This window comes from Acipenser ruthenus, chromosome 2 (assembly GCF_902713425.1).
Source record: "Acipenser ruthenus chromosome 2, fAciRut3.2 maternal haplotype, whole genome shotgun sequence".
NCBI lineage: Eukaryota > Metazoa > Chordata > Actinopteri > Acipenseriformes > Acipenseridae > Acipenser > Acipenser ruthenus.
Window position 1 is genome coordinate 104,155,613 of NC_081190.1, and position 12,756 is coordinate 104,168,368.

The 12,756-nt window shown below is 37.1% G+C and overlaps 1 protein-coding gene across 2 annotated transcripts in view; it reads left to right on the forward strand.

Moving 5' to 3' along the window:
* LOC117408332 (actin-binding LIM protein 2-like) overlaps positions 1-12,756 on the forward strand; it is an 86,935-nt gene that overhangs the window by 23,810 nt on the left and 50,369 nt on the right. For both annotated transcript variants that reach the window (XR_009309551.1, XM_034013238.3), the window contains exon 2: positions 5,050-5,187. Coding sequence is in view for 1 of the 2 variants with exons in the window: in XM_034013238.3 (XP_033869129.3) it covers positions 5,050-5,187 (138 nt within the window). In the remaining variant the exon portion in view is untranslated. The remainder of the gene's footprint in view (positions 1-5,049; positions 5,188-12,756) is intronic.

The following is a 12,756-nucleotide window of genomic DNA, read 5'->3' on the forward strand; positions in this document are numbered from 1 at the left end:
ACTGGAATGAATTGAAAGAGAAAGTGATTACATTTGAAGCAAAGTGAAGTTATGGGCTGTTGAAAACAACCTCTTAAGATCTCTTTGGGGGTTTTGCAGCACAACACTTCAATCAATTAAGGTTAGCTTGTGACATAGTAGCCCTAATATGATGACAGGTAATATATAGTGTGCCAGGAAACATACTGTCTTCTGATTAGCTGTAGTAGCTGGTACTTCAGGGATGGCCAATCACAGTTCCGGAGGGCTGTTCCATTAATTAGATAATTAATTACTTCAGTGTCTGGGTAGAGGTTTAACTGGTTCAATTAAACAATTTAGAGCAGGGTTGGAACAAAGACCAGGAGTGGGAGGGCCAACTCTGGCTGCCTCTGTGGTAGTTGAAGAATGAAATCAGTGGTCCTCTCTTGTGGCTCTTTTATTCCATTCCAAGTCATCAGTTCCATTCGAGGCCTTTGCTCCAAACAGGTCCTGTATTATTTAATTGAACACATGAGTCCATTTAAACAAATAAAGGCCTTGTTAGAAGAAGGCTGTGGTATGTTCAATGAATTAATTATTATTATTATTATTATTATTATTATTTATTTATTTCTTAGCAGACGCCCTTATCCAGGGCGACTTACAATTGTTACAAGATATCACATTATACATTATTTCACATTATACAGATATCACATTATTTTTTACATACAATTCCCCATTTATACAGTTGGGTTTTTACTGGAGCAATCTAGGTAAAGTACCTTGCTCAAGGGTACAGCAGCAGTGTCCCCCACTGGGGATTGAACCCACGACCCTCCGGTCAAGAGTCCAGAGCCCTAACCACTACTCCACATGGCTTGAATAAGGTATTCACTGGAATGAATTGAAAAAGAATGTGATTACATTTGAAGCAAAGTGAAGTTACGGGCTGTTGAAAACAACCTCTTAAGATCTGACATTGCAGTACCTGACTGCCTCAGTCTAACTCTGTTTTGCTGAGACACTTGACAAGAGTACAAGTTAAGAGCAAGATCAAAACACAATCTCCACATGGCCAGAAAGAGGCATTTAAAAAAAAATCACACCAAGTTTGGTGTTGACTTCATACTGCTGCAAACGTTAATTTTAACAATATATTGATGACAATGAGTATACAATGATGGGACCTCTCAGCATTGGCACTGAAAAGGTTAAAGATCTATAAACGATTTATGGTTTCCCAGTGAGCACATGCCATGAGAAAGCATACAATCAACATTGACAATGGATAATTGCAAAGCATACAACATGGTTTATTTAGATTTCCAGAAAGCTTTTGACAATGTCCCACATAAAAGATTAATTCTCAAACTGAATGCAGTAGGGATTCAAGGAAATGCATGCACATGGATTAGGGAGTGGTTAACATGTAGAAAACAGAAAGTACTGATTAGAGGAGAAACCTCAAAATGGAGTGAGGTAATCAGTGGTGTACCATAGGGATCAGTATTAGGTCCTCTGCTATTCCTAATCTACATTAATGATTTAGATTCTGGTATAGTAAGCAAACTTATTACATTTGCAGACAACACAAAAATAGGAGGAGTGGCAAACACTGTTGTAGCAGCAAAGGTCATTCAAAATGATCTAGACAGCATTCAGAACTGGGCAGACACATGGCAAATGACATTTAATAGAGAAAAGTGTAAGGTACTGCATGCAGGCAATAAAAATGTGCATTATAAATATCATATGGAAGATACTGAAATTGAAGAAGGAATCTATGAAAAAGACCTAGGAGTTTTTGTTGACTCAGAAATGTCTTCATCTAGACAATGTGGGGAAGCTATAAAAAAGACCAACAAGGTGTTCGGATATATTGTGAGAAGTGCTGAATTTAAATCAAGGGAAGTGATGTTAAAACTTTACAATGCATTAGTAAGACCTCACCTAGAATATTGTGTTCAGTTCTGGTAACCTTGTTGCAAAAAAGATATTGCTGCTCTAGAAAGAGTGCAAAGAAGAGCAACCAGAATTATCCCGGGTTTAAAAGGCATGTCGTATGCAGACAGGCTAAAAGAATTGAATCTATTCAGTCTTGAATAAAGAAGACTATGCGGTGATCTGATTCAAACATTCAAAATCCTAAAAGGTATAGACAATGTCGACCCAGGGGACTTTTTTGACCTGAAAAAAGAAACAAGGACCAGGGGTCACAAATGGAGATTAGATAAAGGGGCATTCAGAACAGAAAATAGGAAGCACTTTTTTACACAGAGAATTGTGAGGGTCTGGAACCAACTCCCCAGTAATGTTGTTGTAGCTGACACCCTGGGATCCTTCAAGAGGCTGCTTGATGAGATTCTGGGATCAATAAGCTACTAACAACCAAACGAGCAAGATGGGCTGAATGGCCTCCTGTCGTTTGTAAACTTTCTTATGTTCTTTCTTATGTTCTAATACAATTAGCAAACAAGAACTTACTTTGACCATCAAAGTAAATAAATGTAAAATTATGTTGGTAATGGCAAAGGAATGTCTCACTGTGTTTTGTGGAAAAATAATACTAATATTATAATAACAGAAAGTGAAACTGAAACACTGTCACCTCTGGCCTATATAAAAGTTGAACTGTAAGAATTTTTGTCATGTTTGACAATTTTGACAGTATATTGTACTGTATAAGTAGAGCTTCGGTTTTTTCGATTTTTATGCAAATCAGTTTTTTTCGGGGCTTTCTTTTTTTATATACTGTATGAATTTATTTCAGTTACTTTCCAAAATGCTTGGCTGTTTTTTTCTGTCAAAATATGTATAATAGTAACTCGACAGTACTTACACACCTTATGGTCACGGGCAATTCTGTTTTAAATCCTTTGTATTGTAACTGTAATACAGCTTAATATCCCGCGAACAAGCCTCCATTACTAATTGTAATCTCGTTTTTAAATCTTGCAGTGGAGTCTCCAATAGAAATGTAGGTATGTGTTGCCACTCAGTAGTTGGGGTGGGTTTAAACTAAATACAAGTCAGGAAGGAGGGACATTGCCCAGCTGCACTGGGAAACGTATTATTATTTTCTTTTGTAGTAATATATATATATACAGTGCCTTGCATAAGTATTCACCCCCCATGGACTTTTCCGCATTTTGTAGTGTTACAGCCTGGAATTAAAATGGATTTAATTAGGATTTTTTGTCACTGATCTACACAAAATAGTCCATAATGTCGAAGTGGGGAAAAAAATCTACATATTTTTCAAAATTATTTACAAATAAAAAACTGAAAAGTCTTGATTGCATAAGTATTCACCCCCTTTGCTGTGACACCCCTAAATAAGCTCTGGTGCAACCAATTGCCTTCAGAAGTAACTTAATTAGTTGAATGGAGTCCACCTGTGTGCAATTAAAGTGTCACATGATCTCAGATTAAATACACCTGTTTCTGGAAGGCCCCAGAGTTTGTTAGAGAGCATATCTAAACAAACAGCATCATGAAGACCAAGGAGCTATCAAAACAAGTTCGGGATAAAGTTCTGGAGAAGCACCAATCAGGGTTGGGTTATAAAAAAATATCTCAAACTTTGAACATCCCCCGGAGCACCGTTAAATCCATTATTAAAAAATGGAAAGAATATGGCACAACCGCGACTGTGCCTAGAGAAGGCCGTCCACCAAAACTCAGTGACCAGGTAAGGAGGGCATTAGTCAGAGAAGCAACCAAGAGGCCAATGGTAACTTTGAAGGACCTGGAGAGATCCACAGCTAAGATGGGAGAAACCGTCCATGGGACAACTATAACCTGGATGTTTGGAATTTAAAATGTAAGGTATTGATGCCACTTTCAAAGTACAATCGGAGGAATTAAACATATTTTGCCAGGCTCTCTGGACAATATACAGTATGTTGCCATAAAAAAAAAATTATAGGTCGCACTGGCATAAAAGTCGCTCCCCCTTTTTAAGGGCCCCGCAAAAATACCTAGGAAATCAACTTATTCAATGGTTTTTACTATTAAAATGAAGTCTGCAAGTACCAGATAAATATACAATTTTCACATACATTACAGCTATGACCAAAAGTTTTGCATCATCTTGAATTTTAGGATTGAGACATCATTTAAAAAATATAGTTTAGATCTTTTATTTAACATCATGTAATCAAACATACTACGAAATGATATCGCAAAGTTAATTTTCTTTGCATTGTCAACATCCTGACAACTTTTACACTATAACTTTAAAGGCTGTTTCAAAGCTTTTTCCAAAATGTCCAATTTAGTGCACTTATAGTGTAAGGATTATTGCCAACATTCTCAAACAGGTAACCCATGTGGTACGAAACAAAAGCCAGCGCACTTGTTATGCTTTTTAATTTTTTTTAAATCGCTCTTTCTGCAGTGATTTAGAGAACAGATCTGAAACCCCAGTGCACTAGAGTGGCCATTTTGAAAAGAGCTTTGAAATAGACTTTAAAGTACAAGTGTAAAAAGTTGTCAGGATGTTAACAATGACAAGATAAATTAAATTAAGTACATTAATTAAACAGTTGTAGCAGCATGTGGGTGTAACGCTCTATTTTTTGGAACCCCGCTACTTCCACTTTAAGTTTCATGTGTCCAGTGAAAATTTTCTATAGTATCTGTTTTAATCCATGTTTACCAATCTTTCAATAAATTGAATACTGTAAAAAATAGATTCTGTGGAATTTAAATAGAAGGTAAACCTTGTGCTAAGGTAGTCACTCCAGCTGGAACACCAATTGGAATCTTGGACCAAAACAGGTCATGGTTAATGTGTTGGATGTAACTAAAGGGTACGCAACGTAAGACATGTAACCCAGTGCCAACTTATCCAAGGAAGCATGCAATAATGAGGTTGTTTACTAGCTGAAGCTAAGGCTCCAAATTGTTCAGAGGCCATACTCCGAGGAGCCAAGTGTCAGTATGCCTGTTTATACACTGTATGCATCAGTAAGAGTTACATACATCCTAATAATTATAGAAATTAGCATTATATTACTGTAGGTGTGTTCTAATAATGATCCAATGGGACACCAAGTTAACATGCTCTTTTTCCCCTGGCAGTACTTCAGCAGCAGGCTGTACACAGCCCTCTTGAGAAGCAACAAGGAATCCTGTGCTACAACTGCGGCAAATCCTGCAAAGGAGAGGTCCTCCGGGTTCAAAACAAGCATTTTCATATCAAGTGCTTCGTATGCAAAGGTAAGTCATGACTTTTCCTTCTGCAAGACTATAGCCTTACTACTGCAGTACAGCACATTCCATGCAGTACATGCTTGATTTGAATAGGTCATTCTGATTCAACATACCATGTGCATTTTGCAGATACATTTTTGACAGCCAATTTCTACTGTACAACATTATTCATTTATAAATACAGCTCAAATGTGTAGGTTGGCTTCAGGGGATTATATACCCTATAAATTATATTAATTTCTTCCCCGATCAATTGTCCTTTATTGTCATTGGTTCAACAAATCCATCTGGAAGACACAAAATCGTCAGCAACCTTGTTGCCCGGGAAACTGCAGTGTTCTTCCAACACTCCATTTCAGGGAAACCGAGTACTTCAGTAACATACAGTAGCATGTCAATGAAAGTAATTGAAGATGTGCTCAATCACTATTAGTGACTACCACGTGCCACCCCTGATGCAGTTAAATGGATACCTTCAACCATATCAACCACATTTTCCTCACATCTAATTTATTACCTGTTTAATATCTTATAGTGTTCGTTCATTTTGCATGCACAGCCGATATTTCTCAAGACCTGGGCTGCACAGCGCTGACTAATAGGGCACGTTTCATCAGATCGCCATTTGGTTTGTGTGAAATACGATAAGTAATTGCTTTTTTAATATCTGCTGTTGCCCAAGGGAGTCCGTTAATTCAATTTGAGATTATGCAGCGTTTTAATCTTGGAAATTCAGAGTTGGCTCCTCATACCTCAGTAATAAAAAATATCAGTTAAAAGGACTTGCAGTGTTTTGAAATGGACTTGAATAAGAGGGTATAATTTGTTAAATATATTCAGTATTTAAGTTTTATTTTAAAAACACATGTAGGAGTAAACCAACGATTTTGTAGATACAGGCTATTTCAACATCACCAATTAATTTACCATATTTATTTTAAACCGCTTAATTGATTTGTATATTAAACATCTTTATCTTTTTTTTTCTTGCCAAAAATAACAAACAAGACTTAATTTTAAAAATAGTGAGCGATCCAAGGGTTCCTTTAATGCCTACTAGGAACATGAGAATAATTATCAAGCCCCAATGGGGAGTCCTGTGTACTGTACAGTATATATGTATGTCACACTTTAGACTATTACATATTTCAAAAGAACCACTTATCCAATTGTGTTGAAACTTGCTATAGACATTCTATAGCACAAGTTGTCAAGAGTGTCTGTATTTGGAGGGTGTGGAGCTGCATCTGTATGTCATGATACTATTGTCTGAAATGTTGTATTTACAGCAATAGCAAGGAGAGTATGTAAATGACATGCTTATTCTGCTTACGGAAGAATTAGGCATTTAAGGAATTCTACTTGGGTGGGGAATATTTTTCCGAACTAATGACATTGTTTACTTAAGTATTATTGCAGATAATGAGAGCATAAGAAAATGTACGAACGAGAGGAGGCCATTCGGCCTATCTAAGCGCACCTGGTTCCTAGTTGCTGATTGATCTCAAAGCTTTGTCAAGTTGGGTCTTGACGGATCCAGGTGATTCTGCCTCAGCAACATGACTAGGTAACCCATTCCATACCTTCACCACCCTCTGTGCAGTCTCACCAGTGTATTATACAACCTCATCATTACCTCCTTGGATTTGTACTGTACAATTTTGACTATATACCTGAGCCTTTTTGATTGCTTTCCCAGTGTCTGGTTGCTGACAGTGAGGAGTCTATTACAACACTAAGGTCTTTCTCTTGGTGAGCCTGTTTCAGTTCTATACCCCCCTCCCCTCTTACAAGTACTCTGCTTCCAATTTTTTAACCAGTTATGTATTGTGGCAAAGTGGCTGATTGTGTACAGGTGCAGGAGTGATGCAGTGCGCAATGAACAAACAGAGAATTTAATCCAGTTGGAAACAGGTTTTATTGATTATAATCCTGGTCTGGTGGCCAAACAATAACTCCAGGCAATACACAACAATGTGTAATGCACTGGAAGCAAATAAACGGGTTACAGTCCCAAATAATAAACACACATATCTTTGACACAATGTACAAAACACGGTCACCAGTCCTGGGTGCGTGCTGCAGTGCTCATGGTGGGTGATACAAGTTTATTCGTGACAAAAGTGAAGTGCTGTTCCGGGTTTTGTGCTGACCCTTGGTGACAGCTCCGAAACGTGTTAGCCGTCTAATAATTACAAACAAACAATTATAGACAAACAAAACACTCACAGTACTTTTATCACTGGGTCTCTCACAGGTCCTTACAGGTTTATTATTCAAACCAAACGAAGGAACAGATTGCGATTCTCCGTCCCCTTTTATGCCGTCACACATGGTAAACAAGTGCAACTGCCTCTCTAATCTGCGGCTGCCACGTCATTTCCCTTCCGGGTCAATGCGTTCTTGCAGCGGAGCCTTCATCCAGACTGGCCGACTTCCCGACCTTGGGAAAGAACTGTCAGACCAGCCCGTCCAAAGAACTCTGTTCTCGCTGCTTAGCGCCCTCACAGGTCGGGAGGGAGATTTACAACGAAGAATCATTGTATTTCTGTCACATGTATCGACTTGTATTTCCACGGATTGCCGGATTAGATCAAGTCCATTGGATCTTGGATCAACAATGGATTCAGCTTCCCGATCCTCTGCTTACCTCTCTGCACCAGTTGCATTAAATATAAATGAGTGAATAGATTAACATTGTTTGCATTATCTGTCATGCGTCTGGTTTAATAGTCTTTTATTCCATCATCACATTTTGAACTCTGGCAAAGTGTAATAAGAGAGTCTTCAATCATAAATAGAACACAGGCTTTTTCTCTATGCAACAATAAAAAATGTATGTATATTCCAAGTTTTTTCGAACTAATTTATTATATTAATTACTCACGGAAGTACGTTTGTTTTTTCTCTTCCCATTGAAAAATGTACAGTAACAAAAGTGCTGATGGGTTTGACAGCTGTAAAATCAAACACCCAGAAAGTCATAGGGGGTTGGGGCCCCTGGCCTTGCTTTCAAAACCAGCTTTCTCATGCCGCACTCAAGGCCAGTAGTAGCAGGATAGGGCATGTACTGTAGAATTAGGCAGACAAGGGCACAAAGAGAGACAGCCGTGCAAACAAGCCTGTGAAAACACTGCTTAAGATCCCCCCTTAATTATAATGAGCAGGAATACAGAAATAAAAACCTGAATTTAATGAGGACCACCATTGTAATGACTTTGAAAACAAGGCAATGACTGGTTCATAACGTAGGTCTAGATGCAAAAGCTCCTTTAGTTTAAATATTACATTTAATTTAGGCCAGCTATTATTGATTAAAATAATTTGTAAGACCTTGATCAAAGCTCTCGCTAATAAACGATCACCATCATTACCATTGAGCTAGTGGACATGTACAAGCAGACGCTCCATTGCAACTGTGCAGGGTAACATTTTCTTGTGCCTGCAACTCCCTGCTTGCTGGAACTTGTCATTGAAAATGGGGCACACATCAAAACTGAACCAAGGATGCAGATATTTGTATTCAGGCGACTAAAACAGGAAGAAAAAGACTGCAGAAATTAGGAAGTACTTGTTAAACATATCCTAAGTGTGTTAACTGATATGCTGAAGCTTTGTGAATATTGCACATTAATGTATGCCTTATTGCCTTATATGATTCTAATACATTTTTTTACACAGCTCCTCTGGGATGATTACAGAGCTGTACTGTAGGATTCTGTTGTTTGTTCTTTGTGATTTATCGGAGAGATTCTAGGTTCCTCTAAATGGCTTTGAATTTCTAGGAGACCTCCATTTAAACAGTTTGCTGCACATCATTCGAATTAGCCTGAGCTATCACAGTACGTAGGCTTGCATTTCATTTAAACATTGACTAAGTTTATGTTACAACTCATTATAAAACATCAGTCTTCAAAGAATAGCATCTAATTTTAAAGGCATTTGCCACAATGAAGGCATTAGGATGTATCTAAAGTAATGTCACACAGCTGTTTATAAATACCCTTGGCATTGCCTCTGACATCTCCACTTGTACCTCGCTGTCATTCAGTTAAGCTAATTAGTTTCCCATGAAGATATATATATATATATATATATATATATATATATATATATATATATATATATATATATATATATATATATATATATATATATATATATATATATATATATATATATATATATATATATTAGGGCTGCTCTGATTAACAGATTAATCAGACGATTAATCAACTAAATAGTAGTATTAAAGCATTGTAATGGATTTCAGTGCATTTACTGGCACGTTAAAGGTTCATGAATACTGCCCTGAGTGTTTCGAGCATGCTACCTATAGTATGTTGACCATGTGGCAGGATGTGTGATCGCTTACGAGAAGCAGCATTCCAGAGAGGTGCCTGGGTTGGCGGCAGATCCTTAGATGGAAATGGGGAGGAGATCTGGACCTCGGAGAGCAAAACACATGGAATAAAATGAAACTGATACACATAAAGCATTGATCCAGAATGAGCACAGGGTAGTAGGATTCAATATGCAAGTGTAAAGTGTAAACTAAGAGAGGTTTCTTTTGGAATACTCATTCTATGAACCAACAAAGGAATAATTGACGATTCCCTTAACAATACCAAGGACATATGTAAATGTAAATGCAATTTGTATGTTGTTGTTGTTTTTTTTTTTTTTGTTTTTTTTTTTTTTATAAAAAAAAAAAAAAAAAAACTGCCGTTGCTCAACTGAGAAATTTAGATGGAGGAGTTTGTCTGAGCTAAAATCCATTGATACAACACTCTTAAAATTCATTCAGCAAAAACAGTTACAAGGCACTCCCCGACACTGGATAGAAATGGCTTGATTGGAAATGATAAGAACTGCATGAGTAGCCCAGTGACAGAGAGTGTTTGTTGTTTATGGGACACATTTGCTGGGATGTAAATAGCCTCACTGAAAGGCAATATGTGTAATATGATAAAAGGATCCACATTTAAATATCCAGGGAAATCACTACATATCGGGTTACCTGGCGGTTCATCGTGTGATTGACAGTAACACTGGTGCTGAGATTATCAAATTAGAAGTGACGTAAGAAACTATTAATGGTTTAATGATACTATTCTGGATTTTCTTAACATAGCTTAAACATATTTCCAGTTAAAACAGTAGTTAACATTTAGAGTGCCTAGAGTGCATTATTTTTCATCACATACTGCCACTTCGCAGATACACACGTCTCACTGGAGGTGCTATATACTTGTATACACAACCCTCAACAAATGTGAATTGTTTTTTTTATTTTATTTTTTTATGGTATGGAATCTTGATGTGCATCACAATATAAATGCTGCCATACACTTTCATGACACTGTTACCATGGTAACCCCATTATATTGTTTAGGTTATAGCAGTGCTTTAAGATGGGTTTGAATGTTAACAGATTGTGAGGTCGTCGCCGGGAGGTTGTAGAGGAACATGGAGAGAAATGAGAATACAAATCCAATCAAACCTGATGTAAAAAATGGAATTATAACTTGTACTGCCTCACAAACTCTGATAAGCAGTCATTGTTTTTGTTTTTTCAGTTGAAGGAAGTGATGTCAGTGTGTCCTGGACCTATATCAGATACTATCATGCAACGTTCTGGCAGCATCAGCTGTCGCAGTACATTACATTGTGTACAGGACCCATTTATAGGAGAGCGACTTTGGAAAATATGTCTAACATTTCCTGATAAACATTCCTGTATTATTGTGTGAATATACCGGCACACCATAGCCTTTGAAATGTGTTCCTGGTCCAAGTGTGGTTATTGACTTGACCAAGGATTGTACAGTTATATAACACAGTTTTATTTTAATTATTACATCATATTAGGGAGACACCATTCTGATAACTTTGCATGGCTTTTGATTATTTTTGCTCTTTTTCTGTGTTACAAGATTACAACATTGAATTTGTTCTATTTGTTGTTCATAACTATGACTTTATGGACATACAGTATATCAGGCACATTTAAGGACTGTGGGGCCTACCTTCAAAGCATTAATCCCATGTAAATTTTAGAAAACTAAGAAGCAAGCTATTTTAGTGGCCTTGACTAATAACAAATGTTGCAGAAGCATAACAAAGGCATCTTGTTAAATATCCTTAAGTTTAAAACGGTACATTTACCTCCATTGTACTAAAATTACTCAGCATGTTGATAGCAAGCTAAACAAACCGTAGAACGATGAGCAGTGTATCCAGATACAAGATAAAACACATTTCACATTTTCAACTGTCCTGCTCATTTTCAACATCATGGTGTTCATGAGTGGTGGTTTACAAAGAAAAAGGGATTTGCTAGGAAAAAAATCAAAACAGTCTCCAGTGTTCATTTTGTTTATATTTTTTACCAATTTTCAAAAAGCAGTGCTTAAAGCAAGAAAAAACTATCAATGTTGTACATTATCATATAGCTGAGCTTCTCTTCCACAGTTAGTCATCATAAATACAGGCAGTGTGTTCTAGTTATTAGAGCACATTACTAAAAAGGACTCCCTGGGTTCATTTCCAAGTGCACGCTGCCACTGAGTAACAGTATTGGGCAATTCACTTGATCCTTGTCCCACCCATATGTGGAATTCAAAGGCCTTGATACCACTGGAAAAAATATACCTCTATTTCAATTAGACCACCCCTTAAATAGATAAAATATACACTTTATTAAAAACATCCCACATATGGAAATGTGTTACTTTTATAAAATAGGTATTTTAAGTACTCTATCCTGATTGGTCAAAACCAGTCACAAGGGGGTGTTGATATTGTTGATATCCATATCCCATTCTGAGAATAAACAATACAAAAATAATATCTTCAACTTTCAGCTTTTTACAAAAGATTTGGGTCACTCTTAAAAGAGGCTTTAGTGGTTAAATCGATGTTTTGTTGTCGTTGCTTCCCGTCTGTCCGTTCTTCTCCTCTGGTTGGTCTGCCTGCCTGTCTGCTGCCACTGGTCCCACCCCCCTGCGCAGCTGTGTGATCTGATGCAGAATATTTATAAATGCATCTCGACATTTCCTGTCGTTCTTTTTAAATTCGTCCAGGTACGATGGTATAATCTCTTCTGCTGTGCCCTGCATTGTTTTAAATTGTTTCTTAACACAGGCCCAGTAGTTCTCCACGTTGTCCAGCTGTAAACTACAAAGGCAGTTTGAGATAAGTAACTGGGTATTCCATAATGCAAATAATGTCTTTCTTGCCACTGTGAAGCAGTAGCACAAATCTGGTATGGATACCTCCTGTTACTACCTTGGATAGCTAAGATTTAGAAAGAAAACTGTTGATACTGTTGCAGGTCTTGGGAGGAAAGGTCTGCGTGATTTAAAGGCTGTGTCATGATGAAATTGGGCAGTAATATTTTACTTTAAAGTGCAACGAACAAACCAAGAATTACAAGTAGTATAACTAGTCAAATACAGAAAAACTTCACTTTCAATAGCAATGTTCAGTTCAACATCTATAAATCTCTTTTTTTTAATTAATTCATTTTTGGTTTTATTTTTTTTTAAGTTATATGGAACTATTTTTTCTTAG